Source organism: Enoplosus armatus, chromosome 21, assembly GCF_043641665.1.
Source record: "Enoplosus armatus isolate fEnoArm2 chromosome 21, fEnoArm2.hap1, whole genome shotgun sequence".
Classification (NCBI taxonomy): domain Eukaryota; kingdom Metazoa; phylum Chordata; class Actinopteri; order Centrarchiformes; family Enoplosidae; genus Enoplosus; species Enoplosus armatus.
In genome coordinates this window covers 6,182,310-6,205,811 of record NC_092200.1, presented here as the reverse complement: position 1 = coordinate 6,205,811, position 23,502 = coordinate 6,182,310, and the positions used below count along the sequence as shown (strand labels likewise).

The window sequence follows — 23,502 nt, the reverse complement described above, 5'->3', positions numbered from 1 at the left end:
TTTCTCTGGAACTCAGCAGTTTAAGAGGGAACAAGGCCGCAGGCTTTTTACTCAAGTGATCACATACTATTAGATTTAAAAAAATTTTAATTGCCAAAGAAGTTCTTAAAAGGGGAACAACTGATCAAACAAAGCCTGCCTATTACATTTTAGAGACTTATCATTAGTTATCAGGTGGCTAGTGTTGCTTTCCAGTTGTGTTTTCAGCAGCTGAGCCCCCTCCGATTGTTTTAGTTGTAAACAACAAATATTTGCTGTTTACAACGGAAATATGTTTTTGATTCTGAGTATTGTGGCAGCAGCACAAAGACTTTGGAATGGATTATCCACATTTGTTAGGCATGAGCAAAACTAGTACATAATATTCTCATGGTCGTTTGGGAATGGGCTGTGCTGACTGGCATGCTGTTTAAGTGCTCTAGAGACCCCACACTGCCCTCTGCTGACACGGCTATCATTTACCCACCTCCCTTCTCACTCCTCTCTGTTCCACTACTATATCCTCCTGTTTCCTCAAGCAAACAACTCTCACGAGGGCTCTCGTTAAAACATCCCAGTTGCAAAGTTATGAAGGAAATGTAGCTTACTGGTTCTCGCCAACGTGCTGCCTCACTCTACAAATGGGCACACACAAGCACAGTCCTGTCAAAGCTGCCTGAGTGACTGAGCAGATTGCTGTGGCTCCCTAATACAATGAAGAGACGGTGGCGGTACACTAAATCCCACTGCTCCCACTTGTTATTCCAGTTGACCCATTGACCCGTATAGCACTGCTGGTTCTCCATTGTTTAATTTGAAAGTACATCAGTTGGTGGGAAACGGCAGAGTCATCAGGTCCAGTTTTCATTGATAAAATTTGCAGTTATTGACTGAAATGGGATGCATCAAAGAACAGATTTATTACATGTTACTTTTGTAAAATGTCAGTGTGTGATTGGACTAGTTATTCCGCATCTTCTCAGGAAGATACTAAAAGGATAAACATGTTGTAAATCAAATGTTCTTATTTAGTGCTGGATTAAAGCTGGTTTTAGAACTGGGTGCAGCATCACAGTTGTTTCCTATAAAAACACAGGCGGGCATGTCTGTGAGCGGCCACTCGGCAGTGAGTGGCCATCTTTGTGAGTGTTCATAACTACTTTTTCACAGGCATGATTTCATTACTGTCCAGCTTTCCCCTCATCACTGACCGAGCTCTGGACGATATCAAGACAGGAGAGGAATGCACTGATGCAAAAGCTTTTATTAGGTGATTGCTTTATCTTTTTTTTTGGATGCTGATTGTCCATTAGCAGTAATATAGCTTTGCATACTTTGGTTTGAGAGTACTGCCTCATCGTGGGAAGTTGAAGAAAAACCTGACGCATCATCAGCATTTGTGGGGAGTGAACATAATGTTTTGAAAAGTGTGTTCTTGTATCGGCAGCATGCTTTCTCAGGTGTGTGTTTTTCAGTGCATCCTATCCCTGAGAGGCTTTCAATCTCCGAGTGTCACCTGTTTTGCCAGCAAGGTAGCCTCCCCTCCTGGGGGCCGGTTCCCATCTGGGTTTGGCCCTGGTCACATGGCCTCCCACAGCTCCTGTTTCCTGTTCCTGTCATCTGATACCTGTCACCTGCTACTCAGGGAGCCAACACCCTCTTTGTCTCTCTCTGGCTCCGTCCTTTCCTGTATTTATGCCCCCCCCCCCCCCAATTTCACTCTCCATCAGGTGGGGAAGCTAGTATGAACTACCGGTCAAATGCTGGGAAATTTTGAAAAATGGTAAAGTACTGACAAGCTCTGTCTTGTACTGCCAGCAAACCCCAAACTAATTCTGGGAAAAAGCCTTGGTGCTGTAGCCACCTCACCCCCCATCCATACACAATACACATAACTGGTTAAGAGCAGGAAATGTCTGTCGTCGAGGAACACAGTGGAGCTGAACTGCAGTATTCTTCTCTTTGGCAGCATAATTGTAGAGCTGTCGCCCAGCATATTGTATTGAGTGTGTAGATTGTGTGTAAAAGTGTGTTTTCACACTTTTGTCAAGCAGAAACCTTACAATATATATCAAAGGACGTTTTGTGTTGTCTGATTTACTACATGTTTATGCAACTGTTTGGAAATAGGAGTGGAACAGTGCTGCATTTTTAAAGTGATGAAGGAGCTGCTTTGAAATTACTTGGATTCTTCAATTTCGTATATTAATCTGTGGTAATTGACACACATTGTTGTTTTCAGCAGTGGCCCTTGCTGACAGCTTGAGGTTTAATTTGAATTAAGGTTTAGGCTCCAAGCTCGCAGACATCTGTGCACCCTATGTTCAGAAAGCATCCCTGAATAATGAGTTTATATAAATTCCTACCGCAAAAAACTCAAGTCGGCAAGTTCCTTAAGAGTCTTCCTCCCTTACAGCGTCTGAGAAGTCGACAGGGCAGACAGTGGGTCCTCTGTGGGCTGCAGAACCAGGGACTGATTGAGGGGTTAATAACTGCATAGTTTCGGCCTGTTACTCTTGCTGTTCCCCGCCAGCCTGTCTTGTCTGTCCATCTTAGCGGCAGATGACACACAAACACACACACACACACACACACACACACACACACACACACACACACACACACACACAGCGGCTGGCGGAGGAATGTTTCTGAACGCTGTCCCGTCCAACAACCAGGCTCTTGTGAAAGCACTTGGCATGGCCACAGCGGCAGCACTCTCCTCAGCTCTCCTATCGAAAGCTGCTTTGTTTGGTTGGCGTTGCCATGGTGAGGAGGAGTTTCTGGGAATATGACGAAGGAACGTTTTAAAACCGGTTCTGGAGACGGCCCTCATCAGGATGTTTTTTGTGTTCACTTTACAGTTGTCTGCAACATTTAAAATACTAATAACAGTAATCTTAACATATCGTGTTTAAGCCTGCAGTTACACTTTATCCTTCCTTAACGTTTGATTATCACACTGCTGTATGTCCACTTTTTGTCAGGTTCCAGCTTCACAAATGTGAGGATCTGCTGCTTTTGTCTTGTCTTACAGTGAAAATAAGTTGCATAAGCACTTCTGTATACATTTTTTATAGATTTGATAGCATTACCTGATGTAATTGTTAAACATTGTCCTTTTATGCATCCTGGCAGGATCGGATGAGAATTTAATGTTCTGTTTTGATTAACCTTGTATGATGTGTGTCTCCACAGCCTTTCTTCAGACTACTGAACCTCCGGAAGCTCGGCCTGAGTGACAATGAAATCCAGAGACTCCCTCCCGAGGTGGCCAACTTCATGCAGCTGGTGGAACTGGACATCTCCAGAAATGGTACATGAATACATACACAAGTTCACTGTGCACTCGTGTCAGTGGTTCTACCGTCTCTGCTTGTCTAGACCACCCCCAAAACACAAAACAACAAGGGGGTTATGTCTGTGAAGATGATATGTGGTGTTAAACAACAGGAGCATAGCCAAATCAGTTGGAGTATCAGCACACTAGCAGCAGCCATTAGATAAATATTTGCTGGCCCTCTTTGCCAGATTATCCAGTCTACCCCCAGGCACAACAGACATTCATACACGAATCTCTATGCCCTTGAAATACTCCTGTAAGACCAGCAAAGAAAGTCAGCACCACAGTGGAGCCAAAGGTAATATTACATACATGTTACAGAGACTTCTTCATTTGGGGCTGCTATTTAATTTCTGCAATTCATCAGTTATAACACACACACACACACACACACACACACACACACACACACACACACACACACAAATATCTTGCCCTCTCTGTGTCCTTGCATGCTGCACACATATACACTGATACTCAGTGGCAGGAAGGGCCTACATGTTAGAAATGAGACATCTGCTCTGCTACACACTGCATCAAGTGCTGTGGGAGCAGTGTGCAGTGGCCTGTAAGGGCCTTTCCCATCTGTCTGCCTGTCTGCCTGCCTGCTCCTGCTGCAGGACAACGCTGAGCCAGATAAGCATCATAGGCTGCTGGGCTCAGTAGGGATTTCTTAACTTGCACCTGCAGGGTCCAGCAGTAAAAGTTCTTTACCTGGTCAGGCCAGTAGGTCAGATCAGATTTCTTCTGGTTCCTTCTATGTGTGCACCAGACTGAGCAGGCAAGTTGAATTCATGTCTTCATCATTTTAAGCTATTTGTTACTGTACAGACTAATATGGGGGTACGTTGCATTGATCCTCCATTTATTCCTGCATTTCTGTACATCCTATCCTATTAAGACTAAAGCACTGAAGTTAGATCTGAATCATATGCAGAGACACTAGTGAGTTTAATCAATTAATTAATTAATTATGACTTAGATGAAAGCAAATGGCTCTAAATGTGTGATTGGTCCCTCAACTTTACTTGATGAGGGAAAAATGAAGATGTGATACTACACTTTGACCCTGTCCTCTCTCCTAGTACAACTCTTTTTGTCTCATTTCCCCTTCCTTTCTCTCACTTCTCTGCTCCATCTGGTTGTGATTACAAGGAACTTAAAATGATTTGCTCCATAGAATAAGACCCCCCCCGTTCTACATCTGTGTGTCCATGGTGCTGACTCCTGTCTCCACCCCACCTCCTCTTTTCTCCTCCAGACATTCCTGAGATCCCCGAGAGCATTAAGTTTTGTAGGGCCTTGGAGATCGCAGACTTTAGTGGAAACCCCCTGTCCAGGTAAGACAGCCCATTACTCTATTCATCATCACTGTGAGAAAATATGATGTTTGCCCAGATGCAATGAGGGGGGAAGAGAAGCAGTACAAAAATGAAACAAAGCATGATTAGTGTCATTTGTGTGCTCTAATTACTTAGCTTTCCTGCTTTAATCGTGCAGTGGATCGTATTACGTGTAGAAGTGTTTGAATGAACATTAAATAATTATGCACACTATTTGAACAAATACCTGTAGGAGATCATTCTTTGTGTGACAATGTGCTTTCTGAACAAACACGGGTCTGTATGAAACTGTCACTTTAACCTAACATGGATACTAGTTAATCCCTATAATATCTTTAAATAAGGTCCCTGCTCTCTGAGTTAAAACCTTGCTCTCTTGCCACATCCCCAATCAGTCTAAATTGGTATTTCACCTTTTGACTTCCGCCTATAGAAAAGCAATGGAATGACTCACAAGAGCGTTTCTTGCTGAATGCTTCAACAGATGTGTATACGTAAAGGGCCAACAGTCTTGTGTGTGAGTAAAGTGATCCCATGCATTGTACAGCAGAACCCTAAGAGTCTCTTCTCTCCACTATTTTCCCTCCTGTCTCTCTGCTTCAGATTGCCGGATGGTTTCACTCAACTCCGAGCCCTGGCTCACTTGGCACTCAATGACGTATCGTTGCAGACGTTGCCCAACGACATTGGAAAGTATGTACACATGCACAATGGCTCATAGGTGATCATTTGATAGGATGAAATGTGTTTTTCCTTAGATAGTTAAAGAAACTGTTGTCTGGGTAATTGTGAAAGGCACATTACACTATTTTCTGATGTTTTTTAGACTAAGCGGTTAGTTGATTAATTGGAAAACAAAACAAAACAATACATTAATTGATAATCAAAAAAGCCCAAGATTGCAATTTCTGTCAGAATTGTAAAAGCTCTCTAATCAAGCCATCACACTGGTCGATGTTGCCAGACTGAAGGCCTTCGACTTGATACATTACGAGACTGAACAGGTTTTCGAGGAGTGTAATTCTGTTGCCCAGTGGGCTCTGAGGCAGCTGGGCTCTGGGCTCTGGGCCACTGCTGTGCTCAGACAGATGGAGGAGCCCCTCACCACGCCAGGCAGCCCAGACGAAACAGACCTGCCATCTGACTAACCAACCTGTCTCCCCTCTCCCCTCTCTTACTTCCCCTATCTTCTCTTCTCGTCGCCTGCCAACTCTTACCCCTCTTTCTCTTTTACTTGCCTCCTCTTCACTGCCACTCCTACTTTTATAGCCTGGCCAACCTGGTGACGCTGGAGCTCAGGGAGAACCTGCTGAAGTCTCTGCCCACGTAAGTGTCATCTCCCTCCAGTGTACCTATGCAGGGCTCAGCCTCTAATCTATTTCCCCTCCATCTCCATCAAGCACAGTAAGTGCCTGTTGACAATGCAAGATAACAATGATCCCACAATACATGAGGAATTGTCACCCCTGTTTCTCCTTTTTGTACATCAGCATTATGCTCAACATGAGCTTTAGTTAGAACCTCTCTCACCCACAAATGCAATAGCTTTAGGAAAAGAGATTTATTGCAGTGTGGAAGAACAGGACAGAACAGGACAACTACACGTTGCATGTAATGACGTGGCTTTAAAACATTCTTTGCATATGTCGGTATATGCGAATGAATGCTATGTTGTAATCATTTTCAAAGCTTTGGTCTTTCAGGGTGCATGTTTGTGTGACTTACTGCACGTGCTATTTTGTGTGTATATTCAGGTCGCTCTCTTTCCTGGTGAAACTGGAACAGCTGGACCTGGGCAGCAATGAACTGGAAGTTTTGGTAAGTCAGCAGCTTATCCCCTTTAGCCATATCATATAATATACACCAGATAATTTGTTCTACTGTTGAGTGCTCAAACAACACCCTCAGTCGTGCCTTGAAATAATTATTTTTCATATTTGCATTGCACAGTCAGAGTGACATGTATCACAAATATCCTTCTCACATCTCCACCACAGTAATTATGATCCAAACCGCATATTTACCTCAGCAAACACAATAGAGCTAGTCTGTCAGGCCTGAGGCCGCGCTGTAGCCCACAGTGAGCGTTGCTTTAAACCGGGGAACGCCCACCTGTCTCAATAGGACAGGGTAAACAATATCTCATGACCTGACAAAGGCGGAGGCAGAGCAAATAGTTGACATGATGAAACCTTGCCTGCCTGCATTCTCCTTAATTTCATTTATCACTTAGGCTTCAATTAGAGGTAATTTTGTGAGACTTTAACGCAGTGAGCCCAGGAATGTCTACTGAATGGATTCTGGAGCTTCAACAAAATAACTATATTTAAAGATCCTGTTTCTTGAAGTTATTGATGAAAAAGAAAATCAGATAAATCAATTTAGATTCAAATTTTAGTCAAATTCAACATTTTTATTCTTGTAAAAGTCATACTAAAAATTGTGAATCTGAGGCTAAAATAAAAGTTCTACCACATACTGACATTAAAACATTAGATGCGAATGGCAGATGCCTTTTTAATCATCCAATTCATCTACAGAGTGCGGGTGCATTTAGGGCACATGATTTCTGCCTCAACCCCTAGAGCATGCAGTCCCTGGCTGTGTACTTCAAACACAAAATAATCAACTTGCCTTTTCAAATGACCAACTGCCCCAATGTGCTCCCTCCTCTCCTCCTCTCCTTCTCTCTACTTCATCTCATCTCTTAGCCGGACACCCTCGGTGCTCTCCCCAACCTGAGGGAGCTGTGGCTGGACCGTAACCAGCTGTCCTCATTACCACCAGTAAGTACAGTTTAATACAAATGGTTTTTAAAGCTGCCCTGTTGCAAGAACTCTGCGCTAAACTCAATTACACTTATGCAGAATAAACTCCCACTAGCAGGCTTCTTTCCCTTGTTTTTGCTGTTTAGTTAATGGTTGTATTGTGCCTCTGTGGCTCACTGCAAGTGGCATTTATTGTGTGTGTGTTTAGGAGCTGGGGAACCTGCGGAGACTGGTGTGTCTGGATGTGTCCGAGAATCGTCTGGAGGAGCTTCCCTCAGAGCTGAACGGCCTCCTGGCTCTCACTGACCTGCTGCTCACACAGAACCTGCTGGAGGTCATCCCAGACAGCATAGGTGAGAAACACGAGGGGGAAAGAGAGCAACGTTGTCTCACTTCCTTAAAACAGTGCAGGGAACTGCGTTGGTGGGTGAGTGTTGTTTAAGGTACCAGTGAGACATGAAATACAATACAGGAGGTCCAGTTTGAGTAACAGATTTGTTTAAAGGCTTATTCAACGCCAAAACACTGAACAACGGTTCGTAATACTCACGACGATCACAAGGTAAACAGTAATAATATGGTGTTCATGTTTGTTGAAATAAATAAGAGGGTTCAAGTGGGTTCAAAAAATCAACAAATAAATGATGAGGTAGCAACATTTGCTGCTATCTCTCTATTGTAATCATCCTCACATTTCAGGAAATTGTCATGCACTCTAAAGTGTACCTATATAATAAAATATTGTCAAGCTTTCCCTAACAGCAAGACAGAAATAAGGTCAACATGAAAGAACTACTACTAATTAGTGTGTTTTTCTTTTTTCCTTGTGCTGTCTGTGAACGAAGTGTATATTTTTGGTACTTGGGTAAAGTTTGCCATCTAATTAGGCAGCACTAGATTAAGTAAACCCTGGGGCAGGCCTGCTATGTGTGAGTGGGAGACGGTGCTCTGTTAAATAAGAACAGCACTGCCCTCTACTGGAAAAATAATGCCAGTGAGGAGTGGTGCAGGTAAAAACAGCTTTTAATCTGTTTTTTATTGAATTTATTTTATTCCAGAGCACTGGCCCACATTAAAACGGATCACAACATGTCGCATCTAGTGTTTTTACAGTTTGTAAAAAAAATGGTATTGTGTTTTGTTAACTGGTGTTATGTTTTGTGTCCAGGCTGCCTGAAACAGCTGTCCATCTTGAAGGTGGACCAGAATAGACTGACGCACCTGACTGATTCAATAGGAGAGTGTGAAAACCTCACAGAACTCGTCTTGACAGAAAACCTTTTACAGGTAGGGAGATATAAACCACTTACAACTGCCTTGAACTGACCCAGTTGGGATTTATGTATGCCCATTAATACTTAAGTCCAATTAACGGCTGTTAAGCTTCATTATCATTTTCACTGATGATTAACGGCTTCTGTCTCACTTCCTCAAAGTCACTTCCTCGCTCGCTGGGCAAGCTAAAGAAGCTGACCAACCTGAATGTAGACCGCAACCGTTTGGGAAGCGTGCCCAAAGAGCTGGGCGGCTGTGCCAGCCTCAACGTTCTCTCATTGAGAGACAACCGTCTGGGCAAACTGCCTGCTGAGCTTGCAGATGCCACTGAGCTGCATGTGCTGGATGTGGCTGGGAACAGGTAACCTCACTTAACACCCTGAACTGTGAATAATACACAGCAGCTTCTCGTGCTAAGGTTAAAGATTTAAATAGAATGCCTTCGCCAAAATGGACCTTTGGTGTTACCAGCATCCTGCAGAGACGGTGCTCCTCCATGTTTGCCCTTTTAATGTGATCAGGAGCTAACAATATAATCCCCATGGAAATTATGTATCGGAAAACCTCAAGCAAATGCATCATTGTCTAAGGGTCTTTGGTAATTTCCGAAAGGTTATAGAGGGAGCATGATTTCTGCAGGATCATTAAGGTTATTTCTGTTCATTTATCAGTACACCTGATATATTATAGAGTTTCTTTAAACTTTCTCGAGTGTGATCACTAATTTATCATAGTTCATAGAAGTATTTGGTGGATATTTTATTTTTAGTTGCTTAAAAGGAAAGTGGCTCATCTTACCTCATCCCTTGTTTTGTCCAGACTACAAAACCTGCCTTTTGCCCTGACAAACCTCAATCTGAAGGCCATGTGGCTCGCAGAGAACCAGTCTCAGCCAATGCTCAAATTCCAGACAGAAGATGATGAGCGCACAGGAGAGAAGGTGTTGACCTGCTACTTGCTGCCCCAGCAGCCTTCCCCGAGCCTAGGTGAGTAGTACTTAGTTAATGCAATGTGAAGTTTTAATTGTTTGTTATTGTTGTTCATTGACACATACAGATAAAGTCAGTTTAAATTTTCTGTACATATCCAACTTCATCATAGTTTAAATCACAATAGTATTAGTATTTACTTAATTTTATATTTTAAGTCATCGCATAACTGCTGAGACACTAATATTTGTAGTATATCGTAACTAATTCGCTGTATTAGCTGGTAGGAAATTTGTCTCATATTTGGAGCTGTAGCTCATAATCTGTTCTTGAAGCGGTCCATTTAAAAGTAATCTGCAGCTATAAGCTCAGTGTGACATCTTTCTCTCCTCCACACTTCATGTTCCACAGAGAACTTGCTGCAGAACAGTGTGGACGACAGCTGGACCGACAGCAACCTGAACAGAGTGTCAGTCATTCAGTTCCAGGAAGAGACCAAGGCTGAGGAGGAGGATGATGAGGCTGCTGCAGAGCGCAGAGTGAGGAAAAGCAACAATACAGTGTCCCTTTATGTCCTCTTCATGTCATTTTGCTCAGATAATTGTCATGTTTTGCCCTCCTACCTATCAGCATTGATACTGTACATCTCTGTTTTAGCTAATCATGATTTGAAAATGATATTCCTTCAAGGGAGACATCATCAAGCCCAAATGAATATGGATTATCTTTTTATTGTCACAAAGTCATCTGACTATTTTCTGTGTTTGATCAGGGTCGTGACTGACCAAAGTATTTGTAACGGCTCCATACTAATGCTCCATTTGTTGCAGAATTCAGGTTTTTAATCTGTTTTTCTTTGTTTCAGGGCCTTCAGCGCAGAGCCACGCCGCACCCTAGTGAGCTGAAGGTGATGAAGAAGGTGATTGAGGAGAGGAGGAATGAAGCTTACACATCCAGACCTGATGGAGAAGAAGAGTCTCCTGATCCACAGGTACATACATCATCCAGAGATTTAATTTTGTTGTCGTAATCTGTGTGGCTTGTGACATAAATCACCTGCTACTGTAGGAAGTAGACAAAAGGCAGTTTTCACACTATTAAGCATTACCTTTACAGACCTCACTATGCACAAAATGAAACAGAAATTTCACTCTAGTTTTGCATCATTATTCACTGGTGATCCCAAATGAATCACGCTGATGCTGTTTGTTTCAGGAGAAGCGGCTCAGTGACCTCTCCAATCAGAGCCGTGACTCCCAGGTGTCCAATAGCACGCTGTCGGCCACCTCCCATGAGGACAGACAAAATGTGACTGCGGCCTTGCAGAGGGTGGACCATGTAGATGGCCCCTCCACTCAGGAGGAGGAAGAGCTGGATGAGATGGAGGTGGAGTACATTGAGGTAAATATTTAAAACATCTGTATCCATAACATTGAGAATATTTGTATATATTTATTTGGCTAAAACAGGACAACAAATGGTTGATAATTTGCTGTGGTTCCTCTTTTTTAACTTATTAAATCTCAACCCCTCTTTTCTTCAGCCCACTGTGCACTTTGCAGAGGAGCCCATCTTCCGTGGTGGGGATGAGGACGAGGAGGAGGATGGGGAAGATGGTGGGAGGAGTGACGAGGAAGACGAGAGGCCGGCTTTTCCCGCAGAGAAGCAGCGTCTGATCAGAAAGGACACGCCACACTACAAGAAGCACTTCAAGATCACCAAGCTGCCCAAGCCAGAGGCTGTGGCTGCCCTGCTGCAGGGCTTCAGTCCTGACGGCCTCAACTCTTCAACACAGGCTGCTGAGGACGAGCAGGACGAGGAGGAGGAGGAGGAAGAGCAAGGCATATGCACCCCTCAGCCCCATCGCAGAGTGGAGGAGCTTGAGGACAGCCGGCACCAGGTCAACTCCAGTCAAGTAAAGGTAAAGGAGAGATCCCAGCACTGAAAGAGTGCAGTGCAGGACTGTGGATGGTAGCTGGGTAGGAATTGTTACATATTATAAGTAGAACATATGTAGAAATCTAGTCTATATACGAGGAAGTGATACAACAGGACATACAGTGCGCAGAAAGATTGTATCATAGGTGCATCACTCACCAAATCAGTCAATTAGCTTATTTTATGCTTAAAACATTCTGTTCATGTTGTAAGAATATATTTGAATTGAATATATTTTGTGCTTGCTCATTGCCTCTATGCAAACACTTAATACTGTATGCATAGGGTGCCCTTACCACCTTGCAAGTTGCATTCAGTTTGGAGTGGGCTGCTAGCACTTATCAAGGATGTGGCATTGCATGCAGGGTCATTGTGGAAATGAAGACGTCTACCCTTGAGCTGTAAATCCAGGAGAGTGTTTTTCTCAGGAGTTGATTGTTGTGGTTTAACCATAAACTCTCCAACAGCCTCGCCTCAGAATGAATGGCTCCCTCAGAAGTTTGCTTTGCTCTTTGTCCCAAAGACGAGATGTCTTTCACAAAATGCACAAGATGTCATTGCTGATAATACTTTCCAATCACACACTCATTTTTAGATTTCTTTGATACATAAACAACCAAAATGTACACACATTGTCTCAAACTAGACACATTTTCCACATATGTTTCAATATGAGATAGCTTCTTGATCTTTATGCAGACATAACATACCAGATATGAATTCTCTGATGTCAAATGATAATGTGTTTTCTACACAAGCAGCTGACGGCCTTCCTTGCACAACACTGGCACAGTTCAGTACTAAACTTCTCACCATAATTATCAGCCATCTTCTGATTTAATTGAATAATGACATTTTCACATTCTGCTCTTATAACAGTGTGTGTGTGTGTGTGTGTGTGTGTGTGTGTGTGTGTGTGTGTGTGTGTGTGTGTGTGTGTGTGTGTGTGTGTGTGTGTAAGTATGAATGGAGTGAGTGAAGACTGCTCCAATGCCACTTCTGAAAATTAATCTCCTTATTGATCATTAGCATTTGAGACTTAATGAAATATTTTGATTTATCACTCTGATTGTAGAAATGCTTTTTAACGCTGTGATCAAACACCGTCACCGAATCTGTTTTGTGTGTGTTTATGAATGTGGGTCTGTTTGTGTGGCTGACCTCGGACCAACCAGAACATATATTGGCAGAGCTGGAATGTGAGATCCAACGAGCCTCATTTGTGTCATATGATAATAATCTTTTATGGGATGTTTAAATTATTAAGAGTAAGATTCTTCACTGTTCTTGTAAATCAAATTCAGCAAGACAAACTTATTTTTTATTTTTGCTATGATTTTCTTTTTTGTTGAACTTTCTGTAAAAAACTTTTGGAAAGTCATCTTGCAGGCTGACAGTTTACTATAACCTTGTACAGTTTTACAAAAGTAGGCCTGCTGTCTAAATTAAAGCCTGCTACTGGAGGAATTTGCTTTCTGTGGTGTGGAGGCTGGGCTTACTCTGGTATGGGAGCTTTTGCCTTCTCCTGTCTGCTCTCTCTACACTGTGTGTTTTGCACTGTAGCTCAGCTCCTTGGTCTTGTCTTTCCGTCTCTGCCTGTATTTGCTTCTGGTGGCTGGGGAGTGAGTGTGGGCTTCTGCTTCAAGGCCAGTGGAAGTCCTGCAACCTGCAAGCAGACAGTGGAGTGTGTTTGGTGAAGTTTATGGAAAGTGTGAGAAAGTTTTTTTTTTTTTGTTTTGTTTTGAGTGTGTGTGTGTGAGCATATTTTTATTTTGGCCTAACTAATCCGCATGCCTCTCGCTGGTTCCTGTCCTAACAGGGGGTGTCATTTGATCAAGTCAATAATCTGCTGATTGAACCTGCTCGAATTGAGGAGGAAGAGGTCTGTACACTTTCCCGTCCAGTCTGTCTCTCCGTGTCCCCCACTCAAACCACTCATTCACCCACCTGTGTTCAGAGGTAGAGAAAGTACCCACAGAAATCCATGGTTAATCCAAGCCAATCACTAGGGACCCCCTAACCACAACTCATTTATGAGATGACTGGTGTGGCAGAACCTGGATGCAGGAATGAAGCAGCCATGTTGTATTTATGATATGTATTGTTTTTTCGCTGGGCAGCAGGGGTTCAAACACCTCTAACATGGTGGGAGTAAACTTGCAGTGAGGTTTCACAAATGTGCAGTGTTTCAGGGTATCTAATCAGCTTCAGTTAGCAACGTCAACATCCTTTAGTATTTGATCATGCACTGAAGTTAGCATTGGTTAACTGGCTAACTATTTTCAGTTAGGACTCATCATGTGACAAACGTATAACATACAGCTGTAATTAAAGAGGTTAACTCAACACACTTTGAAGACGAGACCCCTCCGTGGCTAAGGGATCAAGACGCCCAACATAAACTGCAATTTTTCACATCTTGCAGACTTAATTTCAGACCTTTCCTTACTTATTTAGTCAGTTAACGCTACGCTACCATGACAGGCCATAATAACGTTTGATGTTTGAATCCATTAGGACAGTATTTGTGCATCTATGGGAAGTCTAGTCTGTCTGGGTGGGTGTTGCCGTGCATACCACCAGCAACACTGTTGAGAGCCATACAGCTCTTCATTACAAGTTCACTGTGGCAGCTGCTTCTTTTATCGTACCGGCCTTGCAACATTATCCATTTCAAAAGGGATCCACCATATTTCTTATCCCCAACCCTCCTAAGTACTCATTAGTCCCCTGGATGTCCACCGCTGTGTTGTCCTCCTCAAGTTGAACCATATCTCTAAAATGTTTTTAAATGTTGGCATATGATCTTGTGCCTATTTATCATCCTGCCATTTTTTTTTCAAAATTGCTAGCAATGCCCCAGATAGCTAAAACTTTGACTGTAGACTCAGTAATATAAATCCCAGTCCAGCATCAGGTTCTGCCACACTACGTCTCCGCTACTGTACCTTTCCTCTGCTTCTGCTGCTTTGCTCCTTTTCATCCCGTCCTCGCTGTGTTGCCCTGGAATGAATGGGCTGGTGGCACTGTGATGAGGTCAAGTCTGCTTCTCCAGCTTCCTCCAGGTGTTTTTTTTTTCTTTTTCTCGGTACATAGTAGGTAACTCGGCTGCCAACCAGAGGAGGAGCTCCAGATTGATGAAGATGGAATGTGTAGATTACATATAACTGTCAAGACTTAAGTTTTTAAATTGTAGGAAATGACAGTGATGATCTTCTGTAGATTTCTATTTGTCATTTTCTTTTTTTTTAAGCATGTTTTTGTTCATAGTGTTTTATTTGAATAATCTCCAATGCTGTTTAGTCTTGGTGAAGTGTCATTTAGTATCATAAGAAAATTGTCTCTGCCAGTTAAGTATTTGTGATCTCAAAGACATTTCTATTTATGTCTGAGTTGTTTAATTAAGAAATGATTAATGTCATCTTATTACAACAAATGGTGGGGTATCTACACTGCAACTCCAAAAGCATCCCCACATCCAGGTCACAGCACACTCTTTTCATCTGTTCATCCTGTTTCATCCTTCCACCTGTCCCTCATTTGTCTCCATTCCTCTCCCTTATTGCATGGCTTGCAAGTATACTGAATATACACAGTCTGATGTGAATTATTTAGTGTCTACGTCACATTTTTAAAGTCCCTTCTCCCATACATACACAAGACACATTGTATGTTTTCAGTAAGAGTCCAATTAAAGAGGGCTTCAGACAGTTTGGTTGTTCACTTTATGTCTGAAGTCTACTGTCAGTTGTGGTTACAAACCTTATACTTACATAATGTCTTTAAAGCAAAATTCAAGGCCCAAAATCATCCACTTAAACTGACATTAGGCTCCAGACAGGTATCTCTCCATCCATCTGTTGGCATGATGACAGGATGCTGCTGTGATAAATTAACTGACGCCACCTACTGGCAGAAAGAGGGAGGTCACCCATAACTTGTATCATAAAGTTTAACCTGTGAAAATAAATGCCATTCAATTAGAAAAATAAATAAATAAAAAATAACAACATTGCGGGCTTGCCTCCCTCTCAATCTGTCCAGAGTTGAGTGGTGTTTAGAGGGTTTCAATAGTAGTTGTGTTGACTCCCCGCTCCTTAACTTGCAGCACACCTTGACCATCCAGCGACAAACAGGCGGCCTGGGAATCAGCATTGCTGGAGGGAAAGGATCTACACCTTACAAGGGAGATGACGAGGTAAGAGGCGTAACCCTGGAATCTGGATAGGTTCAAGAAATCAGAAGCTATAGACAAATTTGTTTTTCTTTTTGTTTGTGTGTCCAGGGAATCTTCATCTCTAGAGTGTCTGAGGAGGGTCCTGCAGCCAGAGCAGGGGTGAAAGTGGGAGACAAACTTCTAGAGGTAAAGAAATGTCTCTTTCCTCTGTTTTATAGTAAGATGTTTAGTTGAAGAGCAGTCATCAGTCATCTTCATCTGTTTTTCTCAGGTGAATGGAGTGGACCTCCACGAGGCAGAACATCACACAGCAGTTGAAGCTCTTCGTAGCTCTGGTGCTACAGTTTCTATGACGGTGCTGCGGGAGCGTATGGTGGAGCCAGAGAACGCCATCACCACCACGCCGCTGAGGCCGGAGGACGACTACTTCCCACGGGAGAGACGGAGCAGCGGCCTCGCCTTCAACCTGGAGACGACTCCCAGCGGGCCTCAACAGCGGCTCTCCACCTGCCTGATCCGAAACGACAAGGGGCTGGGATTCAGCATCGCAGGGGGCAAAGGCTCCACGCCTTACCGTACAGGAGACACGGTGAGACAAACACACCTGTAACTCCACTCTAATTAAACATAGACTACATTTGAGGAAGGGTTATGGAGAGCATGAGTAATCTCTGTACTCTTACATATTTGATGGCTTCCTTCCAGTAAAGTGCCTTGAATATATTATGATTTCAGATAGGGCTGGACAATGTGGTTAATTTAGAAAATTATTTTACATACATTAAAAAGCAAATTACATTCAGAATATTTAAAGCTTTTCATCAAAAGCACAAATCTGACAATTGCATTCTAATAAAGTCCCCTAGTCAATTGAGATCATGGGTTTCTGTTAAGAGAGAGAGAGATGATACTGTGGGATGATTTAAAGCTAAAGATCACTAAATGGGTGCGGTCTTCGAGTTAGGAAGTGGGGTCATGAAGCGTTTGCAGTAACTCTCTGTCATAGGGATCTGTCTTTTAACAGCATCTATTCCAGCCGCAGCGTTTACAGTCATCACCAGGGAGACGGAGATATGAATAGCCAGCCTTGACACCTGATAGGTCCGCTGTAATTGGACGGGCTGAAGTGTATATTTGGGCCAGTGCAACACTGCATTGCAACTCATGCAGCTCAACGAGCCCACAAAGAGGAAAGGACTCATAAACTTAGGATTTAGGCGGGTCTGACTGTAAGTCTTGCCTCTCTTTCAAAAGCTTTTTGAAATGGATGCAGTGACATGGCTGGTTGTTAGTTGATCTGAGGAGGAGGTGCAGTAGACTTTGCTCCTGCATGTGTGTACACATTTTATTTTGATGAGACAGACTATTGAGTTCAGCCAGGTTTTATTTGGTTAAACTAAATTGTGTAATTTGTCTGAGCAAAGGGACAATATATCTCAGGTGTCCATGAGTTTTAATAACCTGCTTCTGCTGTAGAGTCTTAATGTGTCTTAATGATCATATAATATGCTTCTAATCTGTTATAATGTATGTGAGGGTTTGTTCGTTTATTTGAACAACTTTATATGACAATTTGTGGCATTGTTGGCTGCTAATATATCAGAATTACCTATATAAAGCATTCTATTTGTGGCTCAGGTCCACTCTGTGGGATATCACACACTGACGAGCTGGTGACTCCCCTTCCATACAGCTCACAGTTAGCACACTGATTCATCACAGCATTTCAGCCTGTTGCACCAGACCCTTTTACCACCGACCCGGTCTACCCTGTGATACACAGGCAACATCTCTTTTATCTGTAGCTCTTAAAACAAATCTTAAAAAGTGCATAGTAATTCTGAGAAATGTATCCACAAATGTACATAGAAGTTTAAACATTTGACAATGTCCCTTGTCTGTTTTTAGGGAATCTACATCTCTCGCATTGCAGAAGGGGGAGCTGCACACAGAGACAGCACACTGCGAGTAGGCGACAGGGTGATCTCTGTGAGTACTGCACATCTCCTCCACATCTGGGCATCATACTGCACAGTGTGATCAAAACAGGGTTTCCTTTACAATGTTTTCATGGATGTGAGAATGGGAACCATTTTGTTTTTCTCACTTTTTCTTTTCCATGATTACAGTATTGATGTTGTTATAGCAGTTATAGTTTTTAGTTTTGGGGTGGCTAAAGACCATGACCTGATCTGGGGCCCTTTTTTCTCAGTTTTGCAGAGAGTGTCCCATCTCACGCAATGCAAAGGAAACAAATCATACATGTCATCATTGCTATGCATGTTAATACTTACATTTAAGTTAACTTATGTTATGTTAGGTTACCAGATGCAGAAAATTAACTCATCAGACTCCACTCTCTCACATCAAAAGAAGTTGGCAGCTGAGACAGAATACTAACGCAGTCCTCATACTAATTTTAACCCAGAGTCTCTCCTCGGATACAAACTGTGTAGCTGTTTTGGTTTGATAGTGCAGCTTTGAGCTTCTGTGTTTCACTGCTACGGGGTTCCTGCATGACCTCTCTGTGCTCTTCTGTTTCCTCCACTGATCACACTCCAAGCTTGGCTTTGCTCTCCTTTTTCTCTCCGCATATTAGTAACTCTTGAGTTGCATGTTTTTATCCAGTCACACCCATGCACACTTTTTCACCACTGTTACTGTAAAGTGACTAATGATGGTTGATTTTGACACGTCCTGAGGTTCCTCTCCCAGTATGCCGAATGTGAAACTGCTCCTATTCTTAATAGTTTCTTTAACGCAAATCCTGCTCTTTGGGAATCACAGAAAAGCTTCCCGAATTATCCTCTTTGCCTTCTCTCCGGGTTTCCTCTCCTCTTTCCTCCAGCAGTTTTTCAGCTCTTTTTCTTTCGTCTATTCGTAGGCTGCCTCTTCTCTCTCTCTTTCTCACATTCTCTCCATCTGCATGCTCACTAATGCATTAAGTGCATCTCCTTGCCTGCTTGGTGGTCGGTATGGTGTTGGGGTGGAGTGGGCTGAGCCTGTTGCCACGGCAGCATATCAGCCAATGGTAAGAGCTGGTACTGTCGGGTCAGTGCTGACCTCTGCTTGTCACTTTGGAGCAGAGTACAGTTTTTAAGATTGTGCATGCCTGAAAGCTAAAAACCAAGGTTAGCAAAACTAATTACTAAATCAGTCTTCATGACAAAGGTGTCTCTGGACTTCCCTGCTTACCTTTGTTAACTTAAGACCAAACTTTTGGGGAAACTACACACTTCCACTTGTGTTTTAAGTAAACAAAGGCAAGAAGGGGAGGAAAAGTGTTGAACTGGTTACATTAAAAGCAGCACAAGCAGTCATAACTAATCTAAACATAAGCTGATTTCAGGGAATTTCATGAATCTTTTGGGGGTAAAAGAAGCTTTTTCTGCTCGTAGCCTTTCTCCCTCAGGGAAGCTCTGCCAGCTTAAATTGCCTGCAGCAGCCCGCTGTTACCCCTGCTCCCTCTGTTTCTCTGCTTGTTCCTGTTGCTCTGTATAGGTGTTGGGTTCTTCTTCGAATAACAGCACTCACAAACTCTCAATGAATTAAATATCAGAATGTTTTAGATGTTAAATACATATTTGGAAATAGTTTTGAGGTGTAGGATCTGATGAGAGGAGACTGATGGCAACATGCCGTTTTCAGCATAATTTGTTTTTTTAATGTTCATTGTGCCAAATGTGGCCCGTTGTCATTGGGAGCGTCCTGGTGGGCTGACACCCTCCGGGGTTGGTTTTACTGTCGATCCAGATCAATGGTGTAGACATGACAGAGGCCAGGCATGACCAGGCAGTAGCGCTCCTTACCGGCACCTCCCCCACCATCGCCCTCCTAGTGGAGCGAGACCCGAATGCACCAGGGGGCTCTCCAGGTCAATCCAGGGCGCGAGCCCACTCCCCTCCACCCCCAGAACCCTCAGATTCACCAGACCAGGAGGAGGACGGCCTTTCCCTTCATGGGAACCACCTGAGCCAAATGGAGGACGAGTATCCCATCGAGGTGAGACCTCTTCAGTACTTCACTGTGTTGAAAAGCTTTTTAGTTTTATTCGACGGTGCTGTTGAAGCCTCATTGAGGCATTCAGTGTTAATGTTTGTTCATTTGGCTCCTGCCTTATCCTTACTGCTGTCCAGTTCCAGAGAAGATGGTGCATGGTATGAAGGCTTGGTCTAATATAATATAATGGAGTACTGTAGAGTATAGCCTGGTAATAACAGCTGTATCATTCCCAGTTTTTAATAATGAAAAGGTATTGTAGTTTACCAGACAAATTAATTATTTAGACAAATTATAGACGTAGACATGACTGTTTCCGGGGACCTGACTTTTAAGGCTTGAAATGTCTTGCTACAACAAATTTTCTACTTCTGATCCAAACAGGAAGTGACCCTGGTGAAGTCAGGTGGCCCTTTAGGCCTGAGCATCGTGGGGGGCAGTGATCATGCCAGTCACCCGTTCGGCGTCAATGAACCTGGGGTGTTCATCTCAAAGGTAAAACTTTGAAGAGTTGTGAAATTCAAATTTTCCAATTCCAATCCTGTGTTTTCGCCTTGTGTCTAGTTTCTCACTTTCCATGGCCCGTCTCATCATCAGGTGATTCCTCACGGTCTAGCATGTCAAAGTGGACTGCGTGTTGGGGACCGAATATTAGAAGTGAACACCATCGACCTGCGTCATGCCACACACCAGGAGGCTGTGCGAGCCCTGCTGGCCAACAAGCAGGAGATCCGTATGTTGGTACGGAGGGACCCTTCACCGCCTGGGATGCAGGTGAGGCCATCAACTCAAACAAATATACATATACTAACGTAGGCATAACATAGGCGACCTGATGACATGTGTGTGTATCATTGCAGGAAATTGTGATCCAGAAGCAGCCAGGGGAGAAACTTGGCATCAGTATTCGCGGAGGGGCCAAGGGTCATGCAGGAAACCCCTTTGACGCCACCGACGAAGGCATCTTCATCTCTAAGGTTTCTGAAACTATCTTTTTTTTTTTTTTTTGTTTTTTTTTACCACATTTGAAGGAATTGGGGTTTCTCCTTTGTAGCTGAAGCTGCACCAGTCAACTGGTTGGATAGTTTAAGAGTTTATTTAAAGCCACATCACATCTAACTGAGAGAAGAAAGGGGTGTTCAAGATAAAATTTTAAGAGTGATATATAAGATGAGCAGGATATTTTAATGCATCTGTCTGAATTACAATTATATCGTTAGGTAATCACAGACAGTTGTAATCGTCAACTTACCCATACTTCGGTCGATATTCAAACAGGTGAGTTCGAGCGGTGCAGCAGCAAGAGACGCCCGACTGCAGGTTGGCATGCGTATCCTGGAGGTGAACAACCACAGCCTGCTGGGTATGACGCACACGGAGGCAGTGCGAGTGCTCCGTGCTGTCGGAGACTCCCTGGTCATGCTGGTGTGTGACGGCTTCGACCCACGAAAAGAGACGGCTGTGGAGGTAAGACACCATGAGCTGTCGGATTTGGACAAAATGTTTTTTTTTACGTATAGAGAAATTAAAAGGAAACAATGCTTACGACAACATAACAACATAACTGACGTTATGTAATTTTCTCAGAAGTTGTCCATTCTGTTTTAAAAAGCACTTCTTAAATTTTGATCAAAACTCTGCTTTTGGTCCATTTCCAGGCGTCTCCTGGCATTATTGCTAACCCATTTGCAACAGGCATCGTCCGTAAGAACAGCATGGAAAGCATCTCTTCTATAGACCGAGACCTGAGCCCAGAGGAGATGGACATCATGCAGAAGGTACAGTACAGATTATTATCATGTATCGTCACTGATTATGTGTCTTAATTAACAAAGTTAACATTATCAGTGCAGTTAAAGTCAAAGCTCTGAATAAGGGAAGTGAACTGTGTTGGTTTGAACACCAGGAATCACAGCGCACCCCTTTGATCCACATACCAGGAATCAGTTTGGCGATTTTGTTGTCAAGTCAACACGTGAATCAGATGTTTTGTTCAGCGATTCTATCACAGCAACACTCTGCTTCCACAGCAGTTTGGTGTCAGCAGGTGGAGTTTTCATCGAGTGGAGTTTGACTCACTCCAACCATGCACACCACACATACCCATCTTTTCACTACAGCACCCAGAAAGCGCCAGCACAGTTGTTTATTTTGTCTAGATTAGCTTTTGGGAGACTGCCCGCACTAAAGGAATGTAGGGGGCTTGTTGGTTTATTGAATGCTAGTTTCTGTTGTTCCTCTGCACACTTTTTTGTCGTGCAACCTTTATCAGAGCACACCGCCATAAAATAATTCATATGGATATTGCATTGGTTTGACTTACTCAGGCAGGCAGTGCTTTAAGATTTACAGGATGAATAGTAACCATTTATTGGGACTGTACGGATCTTAAATCTCGCTCTTCTGCAGGAGTCTGAGATGGTGAGAGAGACGTCACAGTGGGAGAGAGAAGAGATGGAGAAAGTGGTAAGTGATAATGAAAATCATCACTGTTTCGGGAAGGCAAGAGGTAAAACTGTATCTGTCAGATCAGCAGATAGATTGCAAAAGAATTTATTTTTTGCTCCATCATAGCTCAGAAAAATGCCGAACCCGAGTCAGGGTGGAGCTTTAGAGTCAGAAGCTCAGGTTGGTCCGTTATCTGGTGAATGAAGCTTCTCCTCTGCACCCTGTGTGGGTATTGTGTTTGACAGAACTATTCCTGCAATGCCCCACCTTGCATGCTTTTTCTGCTCCCATAGCTAATGAATAGAGTACTTTTTAATGTGTGCGGATTCTATCCTTTCTTTCCCTTCTGTTTTTCTCTCTCCGTTTACCTTTGGTGTGTTTGGTGTGATACAAAATCATCCAATCATCCCATTTCCATACCACTTCTCCACTGTTGTTTGTCTGCACTTCATCCCCCCCAAACACCTCTTTCCTCTTCTGTAAATCCTCCATCTTCACCTCTCATCGCATTACTGTGTGGCTGTGTGTGGTTGGGTGTCTTCCCTCCTCCTCCTCCCCTTCCTTTCTTGGTGAAGGAGCGTATGCGCTTGGAGCGTGAGGAGGCAACTCGCCTGCTAGAAGAGGAGACTGAGGTGAGACACTCCTCATCAGCAGGTCTGCAGACAAGCTTCCTGTCTGTGCAAAAGGACCATCTGATAAATATCACAGCAGGATGGCATTTAAGGGAAAATAGAATCTTCTTGGTTTTCTTAAATAAATCAGTCCTGAGCCACATTCAAGTACAGGTAAAAACAGACTTACTTACTGGTAGATGTTCCTACGTCCTGGCTGGGTGCTTCAACGACAACAATTGTCTATGTTTGTGAGTGGCATGTCCCTACAGGTAAAAGGTAAGCGAGAGGATTCGGTAGAGATAGCTCAAAGTTTCATGTATATAAAGCTCCAATAGCGAAACTCTGGCGGAGATACAACGTAGGCTACTTTCTCCCTAAGCTAACGGGGGGGTTACACATATATTAGGTGCTGTGAATTACTATATTGGGGAGAAAACTGGTTAAACGAACAAACAAATTTTTACACACTGTACCCATTGCAGATCTGTGAAACATAATTTTACTAAACCTCAGTAAGCGTCCATATCTGTAACTATTATCACCACGTATCACCAGTACGAGGCCAGAAAGTGAACCGGGCGCTGTAGTTTTTAGCAAATGCTACTCAAACAGGATTAAGTAGAGTATTTAAACTATACTAGTTTCAGCTGTGGATTAATACATATTTGGTGCACTAGTGAGTATTTACA

General features: G+C 43.1%; 1 protein-coding gene across 2 annotated transcripts in view; it reads left to right on the top strand.

Annotated features, from left to right (window-relative positions):
• scrib (scribble planar cell polarity protein) overlaps positions 1 to 23,502 on the top strand; it is a 61,523-nt gene that overhangs the window by 20,057 nt on the left and 17,964 nt on the right. Inside the window, exons 2-27 of one of the 2 annotated variants that reach the window (XM_070928185.1) lie at positions 3,178 to 3,295; positions 4,584 to 4,662; positions 5,269 to 5,358; positions 5,935 to 5,991; positions 6,420 to 6,483; positions 7,377 to 7,451; positions 7,642 to 7,786; positions 8,602 to 8,720; positions 8,870 to 9,069; positions 9,528 to 9,694; positions 10,049 to 10,176; positions 10,503 to 10,628; positions 10,853 to 11,038; positions 11,181 to 11,558; positions 13,395 to 13,457; positions 15,684 to 15,773; positions 15,861 to 15,938; positions 16,024 to 16,341; positions 17,661 to 17,741; positions 19,506 to 19,754; positions 20,136 to 20,246; positions 20,349 to 20,525; positions 20,612 to 20,728; positions 21,030 to 21,218; positions 21,410 to 21,529; positions 22,161 to 22,217. In XM_070928185.1, the coding sequence (XP_070784286.1) occupies positions 3,178 to 3,295; positions 4,584 to 4,662; positions 5,269 to 5,358; positions 5,935 to 5,991; positions 6,420 to 6,483; positions 7,377 to 7,451; positions 7,642 to 7,786; positions 8,602 to 8,720; positions 8,870 to 9,069; positions 9,528 to 9,694; positions 10,049 to 10,176; positions 10,503 to 10,628; positions 10,853 to 11,038; positions 11,181 to 11,558; positions 13,395 to 13,457; positions 15,684 to 15,773; positions 15,861 to 15,938; positions 16,024 to 16,341; positions 17,661 to 17,741; positions 19,506 to 19,754; positions 20,136 to 20,246; positions 20,349 to 20,525; positions 20,612 to 20,728; positions 21,030 to 21,218; positions 21,410 to 21,529; positions 22,161 to 22,217 (3,582 nt within the window). The remainder of the gene's footprint in view (positions 1 to 3,177; positions 3,296 to 4,583; positions 4,663 to 5,268; positions 5,359 to 5,934; positions 5,992 to 6,419; positions 6,484 to 7,376; positions 7,452 to 7,641; positions 7,787 to 8,601; positions 8,721 to 8,869; positions 9,070 to 9,527; positions 9,695 to 10,048; positions 10,177 to 10,502; positions 10,629 to 10,852; positions 11,039 to 11,180; positions 11,559 to 13,394; positions 13,458 to 15,683; positions 15,774 to 15,860; positions 15,939 to 16,023; positions 16,342 to 17,660; positions 17,742 to 19,505; positions 19,755 to 20,135; positions 20,247 to 20,348; positions 20,526 to 20,611; positions 20,729 to 21,029; positions 21,219 to 21,409; positions 21,530 to 22,160; positions 22,218 to 23,502) is intronic. The other variant, XM_070928184.1, reaches the window with a different exon arrangement.